Here is a 22,812-nt window from a genome sequence, read left to right on the forward strand (position 1 = left end):
ATCCTTCACTTTTATAGTTTCACAACTAATGCTTCTGCTTTTTATAACAGAATAATTATAATTAGTTTTGAAACTATAAAACTGAACAAAATATTGTCTGTTCCTTTTGGAAAATTTAAGTATATTCAGAATCATTTTAATTCACTTACAACAAATGATGTAACTAACATGGTAATTTTAAAAATGATGGAGATTCTGAAGACTGTGATATGTAACTTAAACCAATAGTTCTATGCCTCCCTACTGAGTTCCTCCAGAATTAAAACAAGAAAAAAAAATACAATATGCCATCCCATTACCATCAGGGATCAGAAGGCATTTAATCCTCTGTAGGAAGTGATCCAGCATTACCCTCCTTGAGGGTCCTCGCATCCTTGCCACATCATTTGGGAAGTAGAGTGCTAGAGAACTTTCTTAATGTGTACTTCTCATTAGAATTAGCCCATGAACAACATTTTAGAAAAAGTTCCCATCCCTTTAAAACTTGCCTAGGAGGATGGATAGGTATTTAAAGCCATCAATTTTACCTTCATCTATATCTAAGCATTGATGATCACTTGCAATTTGAGACTGTATTTTCCTTAAGCCTGGTAATACCATTTTCATAAATTCACTGTAACGCACGAGTTAGGTGACAAATTATGGACCATTTTAATCTAGCTTTTCTGCTGTTGTAGCCTCCTTGTGTCCTTTAAAGCAAATCGCAAATGGCTTGTATCACATTGCAGCAGAAAGTCTTGAGTTACGAAGTTGAGTTTTGAAATGAGATTTGAAATGAGAACCATGAGAAGTAGACTTGAGATTTCAGTGCTATTAAGATGATAGCATCCTGGAGAAGGAAATGGCAACCCACTCCAGGACTCTTGCCTAGAGAATCCCATGGACAGAGGAGCCTGGCAGGCTACAGTCCACGGTGTCACAACAGCTGGACACGACTTAGTGACTAAAGCACCACCACAAGATGGTATCATAGCCAGTGGTCCAGGAGTGCTCAAATCCTCTCCTGCATTCCATCCATCTTCTGAAGGGGGTACCAACCGAGGTGAAAGACTTAAATAGAAAACAAATGACCACTTTGTTATTGGCATGGAAAGCACCCAAATCCTCTCTCTAGCCTGTCTCTTTCTGGTAAAAGGTAGATTGGAGAATGAAGTCTGGGCCTAGATATCCAAATGAACTCCCCATTTCCTCCAGTCTGAGTCTGAGATGTCAGGTTTGGCTTAAGAAGGTAGAATAGAAAATGAGAGGAACAGGTCCATCTTCTCCAAGCCAGCTGCCCCTACCTGAGTTCCCATGACATGGGTGCAAAAAGAGCAGAAGATGGGTCTCATGGCTCCTGACCTTTTAGAGACCCTATCAGTAACCATAACCTAATAAAAGTTGACCAGTCACATGAGCAGACAGGTCTTTCCCTGGGGATATTGAGGCAATAAGTAGACAGTTGTACAGAAGCTAACACGTGGAAGGGAAGGACCAGTAACATTTAGTTCCCCCACATGTCACATTTGTTTTCAGTCTTCAAATTCAGCATTTATTATTTTTGGTTTTGGTTATAAGTAATGCCATGATTTCTGGCAGGAATGTCAGTTGACATATTGATTTTACCAGTAATACCATCAAACATCTGCTTTAATGACTGAACCCTGTTTTTAAATCATTTAAGCCTAATAGAGGTGTATTATCTCTTCTCTATACCTGTCAATATTTTTATTGTCCAAAAGGGTGGCATGTTTTCATCAAAGTTGATAGTCCTAGAGAGATGTAGCATCCCCACTCCAGTACTCTTGCCTGGAAAATTCCATGGATGGAGGAGCCTGGTAGGCTGCAGTCGATGGGGTCGCTAAGAGTCGGACACGACTGAGCAACTTCACTTTGACTTTTCACTTTCATGCATTGGAGAAGGAAATGGCAACCCACTCCAGTGTTCTTGCCTGGATAATCCCAGGGGCGGGAGAGCCTGGTGGGCTGATGTCTATGGGGTCACACAGTCAGACACGACTAAAGTGACTTAGCAGTAGCAGTCCAACTCTTTGCAACCCTTTGGACCATAACCTGCCAGGCTCCTCTGTCCATGGGATTTTTCAGGCAGAGTCCTGGAGTGGGTTGCCATTTCCTCCTCCAGGGGATCTTCCTGACTCAGGGATCGATCCTGTATCTCCTGCATTGCAAGCAGAAAAGATATTACTCAAGAATTTTTTTCACAGGATTGGTTTGACCCTTGATCTTACTGTAGTAGACATGACTTGTAACCAGTGTGTGCTTTTTTCTTTTCTTTTGAAAAAGTGGTTGGTTCTAGACATTAAATTTTATGCCCTAAATTTGTGGTTTATAGGAATTCTAACACTGTGATTTTAAACAGAACATTACCACAGTTAGAAAAGCATATGGGGACTATATCTATACATGGATAGCTATAGATTTAAATGTGTACAATTTAATTATGGCTACTGTTTTTCCAAAATGAAAGAAAAAATTCTAGACAAAAATTAGATATTTAAAAAAAATCTCCTCCTTAATAGATGGGCCACTTTCAATTGATCTGAAATTACTTCTACAAAACCTCCTAAAATAAGTAGACTGTGTATTTGGTGACATAATTTCTATTTTATTCTAGTCACATCTAGTACAGTATACTTATTCACATCAGGGCACTTGATTTCTGCATGCATGGACTCCATTAAATGCAATTAAATTTAGAGCCACACAGATTTGTTTTATGTATTAATACCTCCCTTGGCCTAAAATTTACTAAGATAAAAACTGCTGAGTTTATATTTTGATAAATACACTGGCTTAGCATTGTGAATGTTGTCCAAAAACCTAGGTGACCTTTAATTATATAAGAACATGAGAGATCTCAACCTTCACTTTTAATGTTATGAAAGTATTTAATATTTTAAAATCAGAGTCCACATCAAATAATTTTTCTTTATTCAACTCTTATCTGAGTTTCCAATTCTGAAAAATCAAGAAATTCATTCAAAAATTATAGATAGCTGTAGATATAAGTATCAGTCTCAGTACTCACATGGCATTTTTTTTCCTGCTTGCTTTTGAATAAAAACCTACATAATGAACACAATAATATGGTAGGATTTGGGCCATGTAATTTTCCCATTTAGACTTTTTTCATTCATTTTCTGTAATCTGATCTCATGTCTTCTTGCTTTTCTCCCTCTTGAAGTTTAACGTCATTTTCATTTTTCACAACGTTGCTGTAAGTTTTCTTTCTTTTTTCCAGTCACTGATATGGAGGAGTTTGTTTAATCTTGACTATAATTCTATTGACATTTTAGTAGTTAGCTTGTCTGTAATCAGGCACTGGAGTATTCTATGTTTGACAGAGATATTACCATTCATTAAAGTATGCCTTGCTTTCCACATTTATAAATTTTGAGGAATGGGGGCTAATGTCATCTTCTTATTATAATAAATACTTTCTTAAATATATGTAGGGCTTCCCTGGTGGCTCAGACGGTGAAGAATCTGCTTGCAATGTGGGAGACCTGGATTTGATCCCTGGGTTGGGAAGATCCCCTAGAGAAAGGAATGACTACCCACTCCAGTATTCTGGCCTGGAGAATTCCATGGACTGTATATGTATAGTCCATTGGGTTGCAAAGAGTTGGATATGACTGAGTGACTTTCACTTTAAATATATGTAGGTTTTTGTGTTTTGATGTTTTTATTTTTAGTTTCCAAAATAAAAGTTAAGTTTCTGAATATTTTCATCTCTTTAGAAATATTTTCTGCCTTTTTAAAAATCAGGCGTATAATTGCCATAAAGTATACTTCCCCTTTTCAGTGTAAACTTTCAGAGCTTTAATAATCCTGTGTAGTCATCTTAACCATAACCTACATCAAGGTATTAGAACAGTTCTAACACCCCGCCCCAATTTTCTCATGCCTAATAGTCAATCTCTTCCCACCCTCAGCTACTGACAACCTTCGATCTGTTTTCTGACCTTGTTTATTATTTTGCCTTTTCCTGAGTGTCATATAAATGAAATCATTAGAGAGTCTGGCTTCTTTCACTGAGCAGCATGCAGTTGAGATTCATCCACACGGTTGCATGTATGAATAGCTTGCTCCTTTTTATTGCCCAGCAGTAGTCCATTGTACAGATGTGCTTCCATTTGATTATGCATCTACCTTTGAAGGCTATTGAGTTGATACCAGTTTGTGGTGATTATGAATAAAGCATGCTTGCATCTCATTTTTATATGAATTTACATTTTTATTTATCTTGGATAAATAGCTAAATGAAGGCAATGAATCTTACAAGATTAGGTTTAAATTTATAGAAAACTATTATTTTGTTTTCTCAGGAGGATGTGGCATTTTCCATTCCCACTAGCCATGTACAAGATTTCTAGTTATTTAACACTCTTGCCATACTAGTTAGGAGAAGGCAATGGCACCCCACTCCAGTACTCTTGCCTGGAAAATCCCATGGATGGAGGAGCCTGGTGGGCTGCAGTCCATGGGGTCGCTAAGAGTTGGACACGACTGAGCGACTTCACTTTGACTTCTCACTTTCATGCATTGGAGAAGGAAATGGCAACCCATCCAGTGTTCTTGCCTGGAGAATCCTAAGGACGGCAGAGCCTGATGGGCTGCTGTCTATGGGGCCGCACGGAGTCGGACACGACTGAAGCAACTTAGCAGCAGCAGCAGCCATACTAGTTATTGTCAGGATTTTTTGAAATCTCAACATTTTAGTAAGTGTGTACATGGATCTAACTATGGTTTTAATTTGAATTTCCTAGTGATTAATGATGTTTACTATGTTTTCATAGTTGCCACCCATGTATCTTCCTTGATGACATGCCTGTTCAGATACTTTACCCTTTTTTTTTTTTTTTTGGACTTGCCGGGAGGCTTATGGAATCTCAGTTCCCCATCCAAGGATTGAATCTGGGCTACAGCAGTGAAAGTCTGGAATCCTAACCAAAACTCTCTCTATTTTACATAGTTTTTAATTGGATTGTTTTCTTGTTATTGACTTTGGAGAGCTCTTTATATATTGTGGATAGGAGGCCATTTTTAGCTATGTATTTGCAAACATTTCCTCTCAGTCAGCTTGTCTTTTCATTTTCCTAGTTATTTTCTGCATTTTTAACTGTATTTTTATCCTTTACTCTAAGTTTCTAAACCCTCATATTAACAAATTTACTTTGATTTCTAACAAAACTTGCAACTTTTGGAATTGGAAGAGGCTAGAAGGAAACAGACTCCAAATATAGCATAGTTACATATAACATTTACTTGAATAATATAGCAATGAGGAATTCTCTTGGCCGAAAATAGTATAAAATCCAACTTGAATGGCTTAGACAAATAAGACTGTTTTTCTTCATTACAAGAAGTTGAGAGTAGGCAGCTGATCACAGAGATTCAGGAGGCCCATGTGATCAGAGCTGATGTCTATAGGTTTTGTTGGCCTTTCTCTTGTAGTTAAAGGTTGCTATCACAGCTGATAATATTCCCTCAGACAAGAAACAGAGGGAGAAAAAAGGACAGTACTTGTACCAAGACAGCAACACTTCACAGAAACCTCTCATCTACTTCTGGTTGAATTCTCACTGGACAGAACTGGGTCGTGTGTCTAGTCAGTGCTGGGAGGAGGGGGTTGAAAATAGGGCTGGCGTAAGGCAAGCCTTCCTTGTGTCTGTCTCATGCAACAACTTTAAAATAACACCCAAATGCACAAGTCAATAAAACTGTCTGCAAGAGCAGAAGATAACAATCGGAATCTAGTTTTGAACTTAAAAGTTTTTTTTCTATACTTGGTGGCCAAGCAGCTAAACTCTAACGGCATCTTTCCAATTGAATCTTAGACATGCATGTAATAGTAATAATAAAAATATGGCAGCTATTATAATAAAAGTATAAGAATAAGATGTCATGGTTCATGAAGCCACATAACTTTTTCTTCTTTGGCTAACTCTTGAAGATAGTGTTTTACATAGTAGAAAAGTAAGATTCATAGGTAATACATTCCTTAAAGTCACAGAGAAAAGGGACTGAGAACAAGAAACTCATGATATAGAGTGGTCATCCCTTTCCTATATCTCTGTACCAATCAGAGTTTTCAAGATCAACAGCAATGATTCAATGTAAAGTTCATATTGATACTGTCTACATAGTCTATGATGGAGAAGGCAATGGCACCCCACTCCAGTACTCTTGCCTGGAAAATCCCATGGATAGAGGAGCCTAGTAGGCTGCAGTCCATGAGGTCGCTAAGAGTTGGACACGACTGAGCGACTTCACTTTGACTTTTCACTTTCATGCATTGGAGAAGGAAATGGCAACCCACTCCAGTGTTCTTGCCTGGAGAATCCCAGGGATGGGGGAACCTGGTGGGCTGCCGTCTATGGGTCGCACAGAGTCGGACACGACTGAAACGACTTAGCAACAGCAACAACAACATAGTCTGTGATAAATGAAAGCTCAGAGGCAAAAATCCTCTTGCACTTGAATTTTAGCTATTTGTTTTAACTCTATCTAAGTGGGAACTATAAACTTGGTACACAAGAGAAGCTTTTGCTGTGTTTGAATTTGTTATTCTCTCAGAGACATTTTTTCTCTCCAGAAAAAGTAGACTATCTGCTTTTAAATATAAAGAAAAAGTAAAATTTAAACTTTTCACTTAAAATATTTTAAAGTAGCCCCTCTTTGGTAAACACTAATATTAGCTCAAAGTTTTAGAAGCAGCCAGTATTTTTTTTTTTCATATTTTGGCCCATATGCCTAACATACTGAGTAGAATAGCCCATAAGTGAATATTAGCTGAATGAATTAATGAATGAATCTTTTTGAACCAACTCACTACACTTCCAATGCTTTTATTGAATTAATCTGTATTTGTCGATTTTCAGTATGTTAGAATAGATTCTGGGCTTTCCTGATGACTCTGCCTGCAATGCGGGAGACTTGGGTTCAATCCCTGGGTTGGGAAGATCCCCTGGAGGAGGGCATGGCAACCCACTCCAATATTCTGGCCTGGAGAATCCCATGGACAGAGGAGCCTGGTGGGCTACAGTCCATGGGGTTGCACAGAGTCAGACACGACTGAGCAACTAAGCAGCTGTGCTCATGACTGAGCACAGCACGGCAGAATAGGTTCTAAATACACAAAATGCTTGTTGAATTTGTGGGATTTACTCAAGGTTAGGGAATTATTGATTAAAATGTAAAATAAAACCCTGTGGGAAGAGTTTTTATAAATTATTTGACTTTTCACTAGGAGTTAAATGTATCATATCCAATAGAATATGCTTAGAAATAGTGTAGGTAAAGTTTGCCAAACGTCTGGGGACCCAAAAGATTCCGAGGACCATAAGCCCCATCCCACTGTCCCTTCAAGAAGCCCATACAAGAGTTTTCTGTTTCCCATCAGAAACTGTCTCAGGGTATCTGGAAAGTACTTTAGCTTTCCATAACAACTTTCTTCAAAAATTTATACTTTTACAGTTGTCCTTGAAAAGTAAGATAGGCAGGGATAGGCTTTGCCCCTTAGGAAATAAAAGGCTAAGAAATGTTCATAAGATGACACAGCTAATGAAAAGATAATTAATGTCTCCAGGCTTTGACTTCGAGCATGACCTTTATAGCTCACTTTTGAAAGCCAAGTAATCAGAATCTATTGTATTTTATAGGATGAAAGCTGACAATAATACTCGATTTCACTTTGTATGTTAAAACCAGAAAAGAGGATTAAAGTGCTGTTTCACTTTCATTTGGAGTGATATATTTGTTGATTTCAGAACCATATTGTAAATTTACAGCTACCACTTGTTTAGTGGTATAAACATAAAAAATTCAGAAACTTTTATTCTGAATATAAGAACTTGTGACATCTGCACATCTGTTTCAACACATGCTGTCAAAATAGTAGTGGTCTGATGTTGTCTCAATATAAGAGAACCTGATGTGGTTAAAAGAGGAAATATTTGGGAGGCAGTTAGATATGAATTTCTGTACCAAACTGACCACTGACTAGCTGTGTAATTATGGGCATGTTGCCATCTCCATGGCTGTTTTCTTGTGTGCAGAATGCCTGAACCACAAATTGTGAGAATGAAATGAACTCATGGATATAAAATGCTTAGCACTACACTTGGCCTACACTTGATATTTGACTCCAAAAATTATTTATTGAACATTTAGAAGACTCTTTACTCAGTGCTATACAAATTACATTTTCCAGCTCACAAATTATTACATATCAAAAGAAAATCGGTATCTCTGTTTACTAGTTCAGGGTTTTCCAATCTCAGCTTCATTGACATTTTGGTAGGTAATTCATTACTGGAGTGGGGCAGGCTACCCTGACCATTGTAGGCTGTCTAGCAGCATCCCAGGCCTCTACGTACTAGAGGCCAGCAACACCATCACTCTCCCCATTTGTAACAACCCAAGATGTCTCCAGATATTGCTCAGTGTCTCCTGGAGGTGGGGACAAAATTGTCCCTTGTCGAGAACCACAGTCTTGATCAATTCTTCCTAAAAGTGTTCACAGCCTCCTAGTCCTAGAAGATTCTTCCTCAAAGTTCCCAGGGTCAAATACATTGGGAAACATTAAATACTAATAATAGTAATTAATTTCTTATGCATTTACTATATCCCATGGACAGCTCTTATCTCATTGAATCTTCACAACAGAAGAACTACAAGTTAGTTGCTGCTTTAAGCACATTTTTCAAACTAAAAATTGAGCCCAGAGAAATCAAGTAACTGATCAAGGCTTAGGGTTTGTTTCCTCCAGAGTATGTGCAGTTATCTATACACACTACTTTTCTTATATGGCCCGTTTTTAAATTCACAATTCAAACTGGGGTATTAGGATAATTATTCTTAATTTGTATTTATCTCAGACTCTTAGAAAATTATTTTTTGCTTTTGTGCTTCAATTTTCCTCCTTTTATTTTTTATTGAAATATAATTGACATATATTAGTTTCAAATGTACAACATAGCAATTCAGTATTTGTCTATACTGTGAAATAATCACCACAGTAAGTCTAGTTAGCATCCATAACTGTGAATAGTTACAAATTTTTTTCTTCTTTTCCTGGTGAGGAGGACTTTTATGATCTACTCTGTTAGCAACTTTCAAATGTACAATACATAGCTCCATGGCGTCACAGTGAGTCAGACATGACTAAGCACACATACATACACAGTACTGTTAACTGCAGTGACCTTGCTGTCCACTGTATTCCCATGACTGATTTTATAACTGAAGTTTGTACCTTTTTGCCCACCCCCTCTCTGGCAACTACCAATCTGTTTTCTGTATATATGAGCTTGGTTCCATTTGTTTGCTTGTTTTGTTGTTGGTTTTTTTTGTTTACATGCAACATATAAGTGAGATCATATGGTATTTATCTTTCTCTGACTTATTTTAGTTAACGTAATGCCTTCAGGATCTATATACTTTATTACAAATTGCAAGATTTTATTCTTTGGCTGACTAGTATTCCGTTGCCTGTTTATCCATTGATGTCTACTTAGTTTGTTTCTATACCTTCAGTTCAGTTCAGTTGCTCAGTCGTGTCCGACTCTGCGACCCCAGGAATCACAGCATGACAGGCCTTGGCTCTCCTAACTAATGTTGCAATGAACATATTGCATATATGTGCATATATAGATATGTGTGTGCATATATCTTTTTGAGTCAGTGTTTTCATTTTCTTTGGGTAAATACCTAGAAGTGCAATTACTGGATCATAATATAGTTCTATTTTTAATTTTTTGAGGAAATTCCACAATATTTTCCATAGTGGTTACACTAATAGGACTTCCCTGCTGGCTCAGACGATAAAGCATCTGCCTACAGTGTGAGAGACCCAGGTTCGATCCCTGGGTCGGGAAGATCCTCTGGAGAAGGCAATGGCAACCCACCCCAGTACTCTTGCCTGGAAAATCCCATGGATGGAGGAGCCTGGTAGGCTACAGTCCGTGGGGTCGCAAAGAGTCAGCCACGACTGAGCGACTTCACTTTCACTTTACAGTAATTTACAATTGCATCAACAGTGCACGGGGGTTTTCTTTTCTCCACATCCTCTGCAACTCTTGCTATTTCTTCTCTTTTTGGTAATAGCCATTCTAACAGGTGTGAGATGATATCTCATTATGGTTTTGATTTGCATCCCCTGATGATTAGTGATGTGTTAGTGATGTTGAGCTTCTTTTCATGTGCCTGTTGGCCATCTGTACGTCTTCTCTGGAAAAATGTCTATTCAGATACCCTGCCCATTTTTAAATTAGATTGTTTTATTTTTGGTGTTGAGTTGTATGAGTTCGTATATTTTGAATATTATCCTCTTATCAGATATGTGATTTGCAAATATTTTCTCCCATTCAGTAAGTTGCTTTTTCATTTTGTTGATGGCTTCCCTTGCTGTGCAGAAGCTTTTTAATTTGATGTAGTCTCATTTGTTTATCAGAGAAGGCAATGGCACCCCACTCCAGTACTCTTGCCTGGAAAATCCCATGGACGGAGGAGCCTGGTAGGCTGCAGTCCATGGGGTCCCAAAGAGTTGGACATGACTGAGCGACTGAGCGACTTCACTTTTCACTTTCATGCATTGGAGAAGGAAATGGCAATCCACTCCAGTGTTCTTGCCTGGAGAATCCCAGGGACGGGGGAGCCTATTGGGCTACTGTCTATGGTGTCGCACAGAGTCGGACACGACTGAAGTGACTTAGCAGCAGCAGCAGCAGCAGTAGCAGCATTTGTTTATTTTTGCTTCTGTTACCTTTGCTTTTAGAGTCAGATCCAAAAAATTATCTCTGAGATCACTATCAAGAAGCTTACCACCTATGTTTTCTTCTATGAGTTTTACGGTTTTAGGTCTAACATTCAAGTGTTTAATCTATTTTGAATAAATTTGTGCATATGGTCTAAGATAATTGTTTAGTTTCATTCTTTTGCGTGTGGCTGTCCAGTTTTCTCAACAGTGTTTATTTGTAAGAATGTCTTTTCCCTATTGTGTACTCTTATTTCCATTATCATAAATTAATTGACCATACACTACAGGTTTATTTCTGGGCTCTCCATTCTGTCACATTGATCTATGTCTGTTTTTATGTCAACACCATACAGTTTTGGTCACTACAGCTTTGTAATATAGTTGGAAACCAAGGTGGATGATGCCTCCAGCTTTGTTCTCCTTTTTCAAGATTGCTTTGTCTATTCAAGGTCTTTTGTGGTTCCATATAAATTTTAGGATTATGTTCTATTTTTATGAAAAATGTCTTTGGAATTTTGATAAGAATTGCATTAAATCTGTTGATTGTGTTAAACTTAGATGAGAGTCTTCCTGATGGAAGGGCATTCCAAACAGAACACACAGCATGTGCAAAGGCCTGAACAACTCAGAGGGTGTGATATGTTTGGTTAATGCTCAGAGAGGAGGAAAGGAAGTACGAAAACAAGACTAAGAGAGCAGACTGGGTTCTGCATTGTTTTGCTAGCTAGACTTTTGTAAGCATTTGACTTTGCAACCTTTACTGTAAGGGCAAGAGGCAGCCAGGAGCACCGAAGCAGCATGGTCTGGTTGATGATGATAACTAAAGTCCACAGTGCTTTGTTGGTGGAAAGACCCAGTTGACATTAATGCAGTGCTTTGAGCAACAGATAGTAAGTCAGAATGGAGCAAAGGGGTCAAATTTGAGAGAGTTTTAACAAGTGAAACAGGCTAGAGAAAATCTTCCTCTTAAATAGGCTGTAAGAGCAAATAAGTGGCATTTGTAGAAGGGCTATTTCTACAAAACAAAATGATGTACTGTCTAGGAAGTAGTATGGAAACATGTATAGCAGCTATTTTGATAATCTGAAGAATTTGCATTAGCAGGTCCCAGTTACACAAAATGCTCTTCAGAAAACTGTGCTCCTCCCTGTTTAGATTTCCTACAGAAATTGGATACCATGGTTATTTAGTGGAAGTACAAGATAAAAGGTAGATTCTGAGTAGTCCTCCTGCCCTTCTAGTCCAGACTGTTTTATCTTTCTTCTCCTTAAATATGCTACCTGGGGAAGATGAATCAGCATTAGTGGGGAATTCAACCAAATCTATTTGAGAAAGGAGCCAATAAAAAAATGTTGGGAAATTAGTCCCAGACACTCAATGAATGGTTGTTGAATTAATCAACTTTTGAATTGACCTTAATAACTTTTAACTTAAGCATATAAAGTATGATTAATAGAAAAGAAAAGAAATCTTCAATTTAAATTTTCCTATTTTATCTTTTATTGGTATAGCTTATGGGTCACTCCTGAAATATATTCCAGTATAATACCAAATGGACTTTTACCTTTGTGGTTTGCTGTACTGTGCTTAGTCGCTCAGTCATATCCAACTCTTTGCAACTCCATGGACTGTAGCCTGCCAGGCTCCTCTGTCCATGGGATTTGCCAGGCAATAATACTGGAGTGGGTTGCCATTTCCTTCTCCAGGGGATCTTCCCGAAACAGGGATCAAACTCAGGTCTCCTGCTTCACAGGCAGATTCTTTACTATCTGAACCACCATGGGAAGAGGGAGGTGCCACTTTGAGGACACTGAATCCAGGAACAGACCTAAGCTGAGAGTAAGAGAAAGATAGGACTCTTACTTTAGCAACTTAAATGAGAGGCTTGATGTAGCATGCATGATCAGTTCCCACCATGGGAAGATTTATTATTTAAATCTTCAAAATGAGCATATAATCAAGCATATTTAATCATGTTATTTTTCAAAACATCTTCTTCAAACTGTCCTTTAAAAGTTATCTTCTACACTTCAGTTTATTTAAAATTAAGCAATATATTTTAGCAACTGATTTCCTAACCCCATCCTTGGTAGTTTAGAGGAAAAATATAACAATATTTCTGTTATGTTTCAACAGTCTGTATAGTTGTGTCTCAGTTCAGTTCAGTTCAGTCACTCAGTCGTGTCTGACTCTTTGTGACCCCATGAATCGCAGCACACCAGGCCTCCCTGTCCATCGCCAACTCCTGGAGTTCACTCAGACTAACGTCCATCGAGTCAGTGATGCCATCCAGCCATCTCATATAGTTGTGTCTAGAATCATACTTAGTAATAATATGTTCTTTCTAGGAAGTAACCTGTTGGGGTTGGCGTTCTGAGAGTGTTACTTCAGTAAAAGGATCCATACAAAATAATTATTATTTACTCATATTTCAGATGGACAAAAAGAATCCAAGTGGTAAAGTGGTTCAACCAAGACCTCATAGTTCCCAAATTATATTAAAAGGCTCAAACACAGGTCCACTAGTCAGCAAAACCTGTATGCTTACTGTAACATCATTCTAGACTCAGATTTTACCCTCCATTCTTTCCGTTTCACCTAAGTGTTAACATGAACCTGTAGTGGATATGTTGTTCTGTATACCAGTTCCGAGAATCTCTTACTTGACTTGTCTTTGCTCTTGAATCTCTGTAGTTCCAAATTATGACTGTGTATCAGCAACACATTCCAACATGCATACCTTCCAGTGTTCAAGGAAAAGATATTGTCATCTCAGTGTTGTGGAATTTTGAAAACTGTTTTTAAAGTATCACCTAGATTCAGGAAATAACTATATACATCATTTTTATTACATATTTGAGAGCTAGAACTGTAAATAATGGTAAACATTTTTACCAAAGGGTTTTTTTATAAAACCAGATATAGAAGTTTTATTACTTGATAAACAAGGAATGCCAAATTTAAAACTTCTGAATAAAAATGATTGCCTTATCTTTTCTACAGCAACCTCCTCCAACCCATCCAAAAAAATAGGAGGGATTTTTAGATCAAATCATCAGGATAATTGATCCAGACCTGTTTCACTTTGTGATAGGGAACTTCTGTCTTAGCAATGAAAATTTATTGTCCTATCTGCAATGAAAGAATTGATATTCTTAATGTTCTTACACATTCTTTTTTTATGTGAACATTTTAGGTGTATCAATATATGCATGAAACGATAACTGTTAATGGCTGTCCCGAATTCCGTGCCAGGGCCACAGCAAAGGTAAGACTTGAGTAACTTTAAAAATATACTTAACCCCAGTGATCTAGTAATTGATTGTGCGCGTGTGTGTTTCAGGTATTCTCGTGTGTACACTGTAAGAGAATTTAGACATCAGTGGCAGCCCAGAGTCTAGAACCAGTACTACTTCCCAGGTAAAAATCCTAATGGAAAAATTGAACGTTTCTGCTGCTTCTGTAGCTTAAGAAAGGAGAATGATTTCATTAAACTCACTAAATGTTCATTTGGCACAAGCAAATCTACTGGTTCATCGTATGAAATACTTCTTGGTTTTCTGACACATTCTTCTGATCCAAAAGAACCTGTTCACTATTCAATGCATGGAAATTTATTTGCACAAGTCTAAAGGTTTGACTCAAGCTAGACATGGCAAGAACTCACCTGATACCCACTGATAGAGGATTTTCCATGTACTACTCAGCAGAGCAGCTGAACGAATATGATATTGACCTAAAGGGAAGGCTTGTCGGCTGTTGTGGTAGAGACTACATTTGCTCTTGAAAAACTCCAATCCAGAGATTGCAGAGACCCTATGAATGAAAATGTTACAGCAGTAGGATCATGAGATTATATGGAAAATAGACCATAGGAAATAACAGTTTTAACCTAAAATTAGTACTGCAGTTCTTATTTTATAAGTGCAGAAATGTTATAGTAGATATACATTTGCTTTTTAAAAGCTTTTCTCTTTCCAATAATATATAAGAAATAACTGTTGGAAATAATCAGAATTTTCCATTTAATTCTTTTGTGTTACATCACCTCTTATTGGTTTCTCTCCTGACTTTTAAGTTTTCATTCTGTAACTGAATACTGTAGACTTGTGACTATTTTTTCGTTTTTGTTTTTTAATTTTTTTTTAACCCAGGCACAAAAAGGGTATTATTATCATTACATCATGCTTTGCTTGTACTGAAGTGAAACACACACAGAAAAATGATCCCTACATGGTTTAATTAAGGGGAAAGTGAATTATGTAGTATTTTACCATTCTCATTTCTTATTCATGTAGAACAGCAGGATAGCAGCATAATGTTGCAATAGCACAATATTTTCTGGTTGTTTCTGGGCTGTCTGCATTGCATCCATGTCAGCCATTAAAACCTATGCATGACAACAGGGTTTGCATGAGCAAATGCATGTAGCTAAAAACAAGCCATTATTTCCATTTCATTCACTATCTTTCACTAAATGCAGACAGTAGCATAATGCTAAGTTGATGTGTTAATGCTGTGTGTGAAAAAGAATGTACAGTTTTTGGGAATCAGTATTTTCACAGTGTTGAGTAAATCGCTTTATAATAGACATCTAACCAGCTGTGGTTAAGGCAGGTTACTGGAGGTGGAAAATAAGAAGCAGGCAATATTCTTACTTTATTTCAATGGAAGGGAGGGGGTGAAAACTAATGGTAAGTTATTTCTTTAACTTATTTTTTAAAACTAATATATATGAGTTTTAAAATAAACGTATGTCCATATTAAATTGTATTTTGTACATCTAGGTATAAAACCATGGACTTCTCATTTTACCTACATTGCTAGAGTAGTTGAAATATCAATTTTAAATATAAGGGGAAAAAAACCTGTGCCAGATAAGAGGACCTCTCATATAATATGGAATACTGATGTGGAATAATTATAATCTGTTTGAATCTATTATTTTGTTTTAGCTTTTTTTCTTTTAGGCATTTTCAATTTAGGAAAAAAGTAGTAAATTTGTTAAGCCAGTGGTTACAGTGCTCCTTGGTGTATTGAGTTATTATTTATGAACATTTATCAGGTGTCGCTAGTGGTAAAGGAACCGGCCACCAATTCAGGAGACATAAGAGATGCAGGTTCGATCCCTGGATCAGGAAGATTCTCTGGAGGAGGGCATGGCAATCCACTCCGGTATTCTTGCCTAGAGAACCCCATGTGTTGACCCCATGTGTGTCCATAGGGTCACAGAGTCAGACACAATTGAAGCTACTTCATGCATGCACAAGCACCAAGTTAGACTGTGTAATACAAAAAAGTGGAAGCCACAGTCTCAGCCCTTAAGGTGCTGGTGATCAGCACGTATATAATATATGCAATAATTGTAGTTTATGTACTGTATGTAGGTATTATATGCACCAAAGCTATTTGGAATCCAAGGATAGGAAGAATTGCATCTAACCAAGACCTCTGGGAAAGATTTTTATGAAAAAGGGAAAACTTTGTCATAATGGGTAAGATGTAGAACGGTGGAAATAGTTGGGCTGAGCTTTGCCAAAGAAAGGAATTATAAAGGACCCCACTCCAGTACTCTTGCCTGGAAAATCCCATGGATGGAGGAGCCTAGTGGGCTCCGTCTGTGGGGTCACACAGAGTCGGACACGACTGAGCGACTTCCCTTTCACTTTTCACTTTCATGCATTGGAGAAGGAAATGGCAACCCACTCCAGTGTTCTTGCCTGGAGAATCCCAGGGACAGAGGAGCCTAGTGGGCTGCCGTCTGTGGGGTCGCACAGAGTCGGACACGACTGAAGCGACTTAGCAGCAGCAGCAGCAAATGAAGAAAGCCCCCTCCATCCCTTTTGTATTCTTTCTTTCACAGGAGAATGCTATAAAATAGGAGGAGTTGCCCGGTCTACGCACTGCAAATCGTGTGAATAGCCTTATTTCCCTCGTTTTATCACCAAATGATCATCTTTTCTTTCAGGCTACAGTTGCAGCTTTTGCAGCTAGTGAAGGCCATTCCCACCCTCGGGTAGTCGAACTGCCAAAGACAGATGAAGGCCTTGGTTTTAACGTGATGGGAGGAAAGGAGCAAAATTCTCCCATTTATATCTCTCGCATCATTCCTGGAGGGGTGGCTGAAAGACACGGAGGCCTCAAGAGAGGAGACCAGCTGCTATCAGTGAATGGAGTGGTATGTTCATAACATAATCAGAGGTTTTTCACTCTGAGTACATCCTCCCCTCCCCCATCGCTGTTATTGAATCAGTGTTGAAATCCTAGAGCAAATCTTTATATTGTGTCCAAACAACTTCCTAAGCATTGATGGATATCAAACCTACAAAAGAGATAATTTTATAGCTTTGATTTATCATTTTGTCTTGTTCAGGGATAATAAAGAGGACCTCCTGGGAAAATCATCCCAAGATATTATTCCAGCTAGTAGAATTTTCCCCACATAATACTCTAATTGAATTAATACTTAAAAGAACATAATTTCAAGTTACTTTTATTCAAAGTTTGTTGTTATTCAGTCACTGAGTTTTGTCTGACTCTTTGCAACTCCATGGACTGCAGCATACCAGATTCTCCTATCCTTCAGAGATATGAATGAATTTCCTCAAATTCATCTTTAATCTCAGAGTTTGCTCAAATTCATGTCCATTGAGTTATTCAAAGTTACTGTAGGCAAATATACACATTTAAAAAATAAAGCTAGAACTTTTACCCTATTTATTTTTCATTTTAATTATAGAAGAAGGATCCCTTTAATATGTATAATAATAACACACATGGAAAAGGCTAATGCACAGGTAATTCTTTAAGCCAAGTAAACAGCTACAGTAAAATAAAAATATATTAGCCCCTTTCCTGAAAAAAAAAGGGGGGGGAGTATCTATTCATTATATTTATCTTAGTTTTCACATGAAGTGAAAAGTATGAACATATATTTTTTCACAGTCTCAAATTCTTTGGATGCCATTACCTTTACATGTAATAATGAGTTGTTAATGAAATGGCTTCATGTGAAATGCATAATTCTTCCCTTCTACTTAAATCAAAAATAATAACCCAAAAGCAAAAATTTCAGAAGTATGAATAGAAACATATCAAAGCTTACTTTTCTTTTCACCTTGGATCTGTCTTCTAAGAACTTAAGGTTTAAAAAAATAAATTAGATTTGTGTTCTTTGTGGTATAGTGATTTCTGCTAAGGACATAATATCCAAAATAAATGCATTTGAAATGTGATATTTTGTTTATAGCCATGGAATAAATTCTTCTGTATTTATATCTTGCATTTTTTTGGCGTGACTAGTAGTTTTATAGAACCCCAAATTATTCAACTCTGCAGATCTCTCATGTACATCAAAATCACCAATCCATGAATATTTTATATCCCTTCAGCATTCCAATTCTAAAATTACCATTTCATTTACTTTTTTCTAAGCAACAATGCTTTAAAATGAGCTTTTTTATTGACCTTTAGATAACTAGGACTTTTTCAAAGCATGTTTCAACTGATAATTTCATAGTTAAGTTTTCTAGGGGAGGACTCTAAAGCTAGGTCATGCAATTATGTCACAAAGTAATCTGTGCCTCACTGTGTGAATTTATGATTTCTCTGAATGTATTGGGTAGATCAAAGGAAGATATATTTTTTTAAATATATAAAAAATATATATAAAAATATTTTAAAAAGATATATATTTTTAAAAGAACCAAAAATATATTCATAGTAAGTGTATTTATGTAAAGCTACAGAAAACTTATATTAAATCAATATTTAGTTGACTTCATTTAAGCTATCTGTCAAAAGGGCAAAAGAACCTTTGTTTAACCCATAAGTTTGTAGGGAACAGAGCTGTTGGCATTTAATAATCACTCCGCTATTCCTTACAATGATCTGGGACTTTATCTGGCAGATTGCAGGTGCAATGGAATCAGACACATCAGACTCTACCACTCAATATCCATGGATTTGATAGATTGTTGTTGTTGTTCAGTCACCCAATCATGTCCAACTCTTTGCGACCCCATGGACTGCACCATGCCAGGCCTCCCTGGCCCTCACCATCTCCCAGAGTTTGCCCAGGTTCATGTCCATTGCATTGGTGATGCCATCCAGTCATCTCTTACTCTGACATCCTCTTCTGCTTTCAGTCTTTCCCAGCATCAGGGACTTTTCCAGTGAGTTGGCTGTTTGCATCAGGTAACCAAAATACTGGAGCTTCAACTTCAGCATCAGTCCTTCCAATGAATATTCAGAGTTGATTTCCCTTGCTGTCCAAGGAACCCTCACGAGCCTTCCTAGTTTGAAATCATCAATTCTATGGCACTCTGCCTTCTTTACAGTCCAGCTCTCACAACCTTACATTACTACTGGGAAGACCATAGCCTTGACTATACAGAGCACACTGTCTAAGTTTGTCGTAGCTTTCCTGCTGAGAAGCGGTTGTTTTCTAATTTCATAGCTGCAGTCACCATCTGCAGTGATTTTAGAGCCCCCAGATAGGAAATCTGTCACTACTTCTACCTTTTCCCCTTCTATTTGCCATGAAGTAATGGGGCCAGATGCCATGATCTTAGTTTTTCTAATATTTAGTTTTAAGCCAGCTCTTTCACTCTCCTCCTTCACCCTCATCAAGAGGCTCTTTAGTTCCTCTTCGCTTTATGCCATTAGAGTGCTATGATCTGCATATCTAAGGTTGTTGATGTTTCTCCTGCCTATCTTGATTCCAGCTTGTGACTCATCCAGGCTAGCATTTCTCATGACTTCGCTCAGTCGTGCCCAACTCTTTACAAGCCCATGGACTGTAGCCCGCCAGGCTCCTATGTTCATGGAATTCTCCAGTCAAGAATAGTGGAGTGGATTGCCATTCCCTTCTCCAGGGGATATTCCCGACCCAGGGATTGAACCCAGGTATCCTATATTGCAGTCTGAGCCACGAGGGAAGCTCAGTGTGTAGGTTAAATAAACAGGGTGACAGCAGGCAGGCCTGCCGTGCTCCTTTCTCAGTCCTGAGCCAATCAGTTGTTCCATACAGAGTTCTAACTGTTGCTTCTTAACTCACATACAGATTTCTCAGGGGACAGGTAAGATGGTCTGGTATTCCCATCTCTTTAAGAGCTTTCCGCAGTTTGTTATGATCCACAGTCAAAGGCTTCAGCATAGTCGATGAAACAGAGGTAGATGTTTTTCTGGAATTCCCTTGGTTTTTTTATGATCCAACAAATGTTGGCAATTTGATCTCTGGTTCTTCTGCCTTTTCGAAACCCAGCTTGGGCATCTGGAAGTTCTTGGTTCATGTAATGCTGAAACCTAGCACACAAGATTTTAAGCATGACCTTACTAGCATGGGAGGTGAGTGCAATTGTCCGATGGTTAAAACATTCAAGTACGAAGATTGACCTCTTCCAGTCAGTAGAAAAGGATTTAGTTAATGGATTAATAACCCCTAAACTGAATTTCCTAATCTGAATAAGGCGAGCAGGGACTAATTTTAAGAGGTTGAATGAAAATTAAAATGAGGCAAAATGTCTGTTGAGAACTATCCTATGATAATTTGGTCACACACAAATTAAGTGTGTAAGTGTGGTTAGTGAAGAAACTTGAAGAGAGTTAGCAGTCCCCCTATGATATTGCTAATGCTAGTTATGTAACTTTTAAAGCAAAGTCTGCTGTCCATAAAAGCATATTTTAGCAAACATTTATTAGCAAAAAGGCATTAATAGACTCATACAACCTCTTCTGTTAAGTTTGATAACATCCTAGTTTGGTCCATTCAGATGTTCCAAACCCTGAAACCTTGAAACCTTGAAAAAAGGGTTTATTTGAGGCAGATGAAACAACATGCCAGAGCCAAGATTTTTGTTATAGTCAGCATCAGAAATTCTGTTAAACTGGCAGTTGGAAATAAGAAGCTTTAGTGATCAAACTTACACCACTAATCTTTTGGTGCAAGCTGTGAGCCTCCTTAAGATTTTTGCAACCTGGTCATGCAAAGGTGGGAAATATCTCCAGAATCTTTAGTATTCCACTTATATTTAAAACCTTTAATTTTGTTGATTAAGTTCCATTTATCATGCTAATTCATAAGTCACTAATTTTGCCAGTAAGAATCCATTTCTGACAAACTGTTGCTAATAAACAAAACATCCTTAAGATGGGTATAACAGAAGCTTTTGTAGTGCGACCAGCCTCTGGAGTACCTCTCTGATGTACTGTTTGCTGACCACCTAGACTGATTTAGGCTTCTCAGTGTGTAATGTAAAATATTGCATATCTATAAAATCAAACTATGCATTATAAACTACCTATTTTAAAGTACCTAAAGGTAAGTTATATACATTTTAACAGCACCTAGTATTTATCAGGTATTCATCGAAAGGTAGTTTTCATTCTGTAAGTGAGAAATTTCATGACCCAGTGGGTTTCCAATTGTCAGCCAAAGTAGTTAATCCAATGCAATAACCCTGGGCTGCTAACACTGAATCCACAAGTCTTCTCTATATAAATAATTCCAGGCAGATAGCAGTATTTAATGGGAAAAAAAAAATTGTTCTGTAATGGAAGGACCACAAAAGAGAAAATGTTAGCAAATGATCAATTTACACTTTAAAATAAAGTACCATTTGGGAAAATTAATATGGGATATTTTTAGAACATACCATCCTAAACTGAGAACAAATTCTGTAAGAGTGATTTGAATAGATGAAGCAAACCTTACTACTTCAGTACAAGTCTTCTGGAGAAAATTTCCTACTGTCCTACTTAAAAAGTAAGGAAATTGCTGCATGGACCTTTTAACATCTGAAAAGACACCTGAAAAGATGTATTAATTATGTATGTTTGTATTTATGCTCTACCTGTATTTAGGAAGGATATATCATGATTATCTGGGCTTCTGTGGTGGCTCAGATGGTAAGGATCCACCTGAAGTGCAGGAGACCTGCGTTTGATTTGGATACCCACTCCACTGTTCTTACCTAGAGAATTCCATAGACAGAGGAGGCTACAGTCCAAGGAGTTGCAAGAGTTGGACATGACTGAACAACTACTTTTTTTTATCATGATATCAGTAATCCAAGTCTATGCCCCAAGCAGTAACGCTGAAGAAGCTGAAGTTGAACGGTTCTATGAAGACCTACAAGACCTTTTAGAACTAACACCCAAAAAAGATGTCCTTTTCATTATAGGGGACTGGAATGCAAAAGTAGGAAGTCAAGAAACACCTGGGGTAACAGGCAAATTTGGCCTTGGAATACAGAATGAAGCAGGGCAAAGACTAATAGAGTTTTGCCAAGAAAATGCACTGGTCATAGCAAACACCCTCTTCCAACAACTCAAGAGAAGACTCTACACATGGACATCACCAGATGGTCAACACCGAAATCAGATTGATTATATTCTTTGCAGCCAAAGATGGAGAAGCTCTATACAGTCAACCAAAACAAGACCAGGAGCTGACTGTGGCTCAGATCATGAACTCCTTATTAAACCAAATTCAGACTTAAATTGAAGAAAGTAGGGAAAACCACTAGACCATTCAGGTATGACCTAAATCAAATCCCTTATGATTATACAGTGGAAGTGAGAAATAAATTTAAGGGCCTAGATTTGATAGATAGAGTGCCTGATGAACTATGGAATGAGGTTCGTGAAGTTGTACAGGAGACAGGGATCAAGACCATTCCCATGGAAAAGAAATGCAAAAAAGCAAAATGGCTGTCTGGGGAGGCCTCACAAATAGCTGTGAAAAGAAGAGAAGCAAAAAGCAAAGGAGAAAAGGAAAGATATAAGCATCTGAATGCAGAGTTCCAAAGAATAGCAAGAAGAGATAAGAAAGCCTTCCTCAGTGATCAGTGCAAAGAAATAGAGGAAAACATCAAAATGGGAAAGACTAGAGATCTCTTCAAGAAAATTAGAGATACCAAGGGAACATTTCATGCAAAGATGGGCTCAATAAAGGACAGAAATGGTATGGACCTAACAGAAGCAGAAGATACTAAGAAGAGATGGCAAGAATACACAGAGAACTGTACAAAAAAGATCTTCATGACCCA

At 37.7% G+C, this 22,812-nt stretch overlaps 1 protein-coding gene across 1 annotated transcript in view; it reads left to right on the top strand.

Annotated features, from left to right (window-relative positions):
* The window catches only part of LIN7A (lin-7 homolog A, crumbs cell polarity complex component), a 160,465-nt gene that overhangs the window by 87,724 nt on the left and 49,929 nt on the right, over positions 1-22,812 (top strand). Inside the window, exons 3-4 of the mRNA XM_027543270.1 lie at positions 13,959-14,030; positions 16,731-16,940. Coding sequence (XP_027399071.1) covers positions 13,959-14,030; positions 16,731-16,940 — 282 coding nt within the window. The remainder of the gene's footprint in view (positions 1-13,958; positions 14,031-16,730; positions 16,941-22,812) is intronic.

The sequence above is a fragment of the Bos indicus x Bos taurus genome, chromosome 5 (genome assembly GCF_003369695.1).
Source record: "Bos indicus x Bos taurus breed Angus x Brahman F1 hybrid chromosome 5, Bos_hybrid_MaternalHap_v2.0, whole genome shotgun sequence".
Taxonomy (NCBI): Eukaryota; Metazoa; Chordata; class Mammalia; order Artiodactyla; family Bovidae; genus Bos; species Bos indicus x Bos taurus.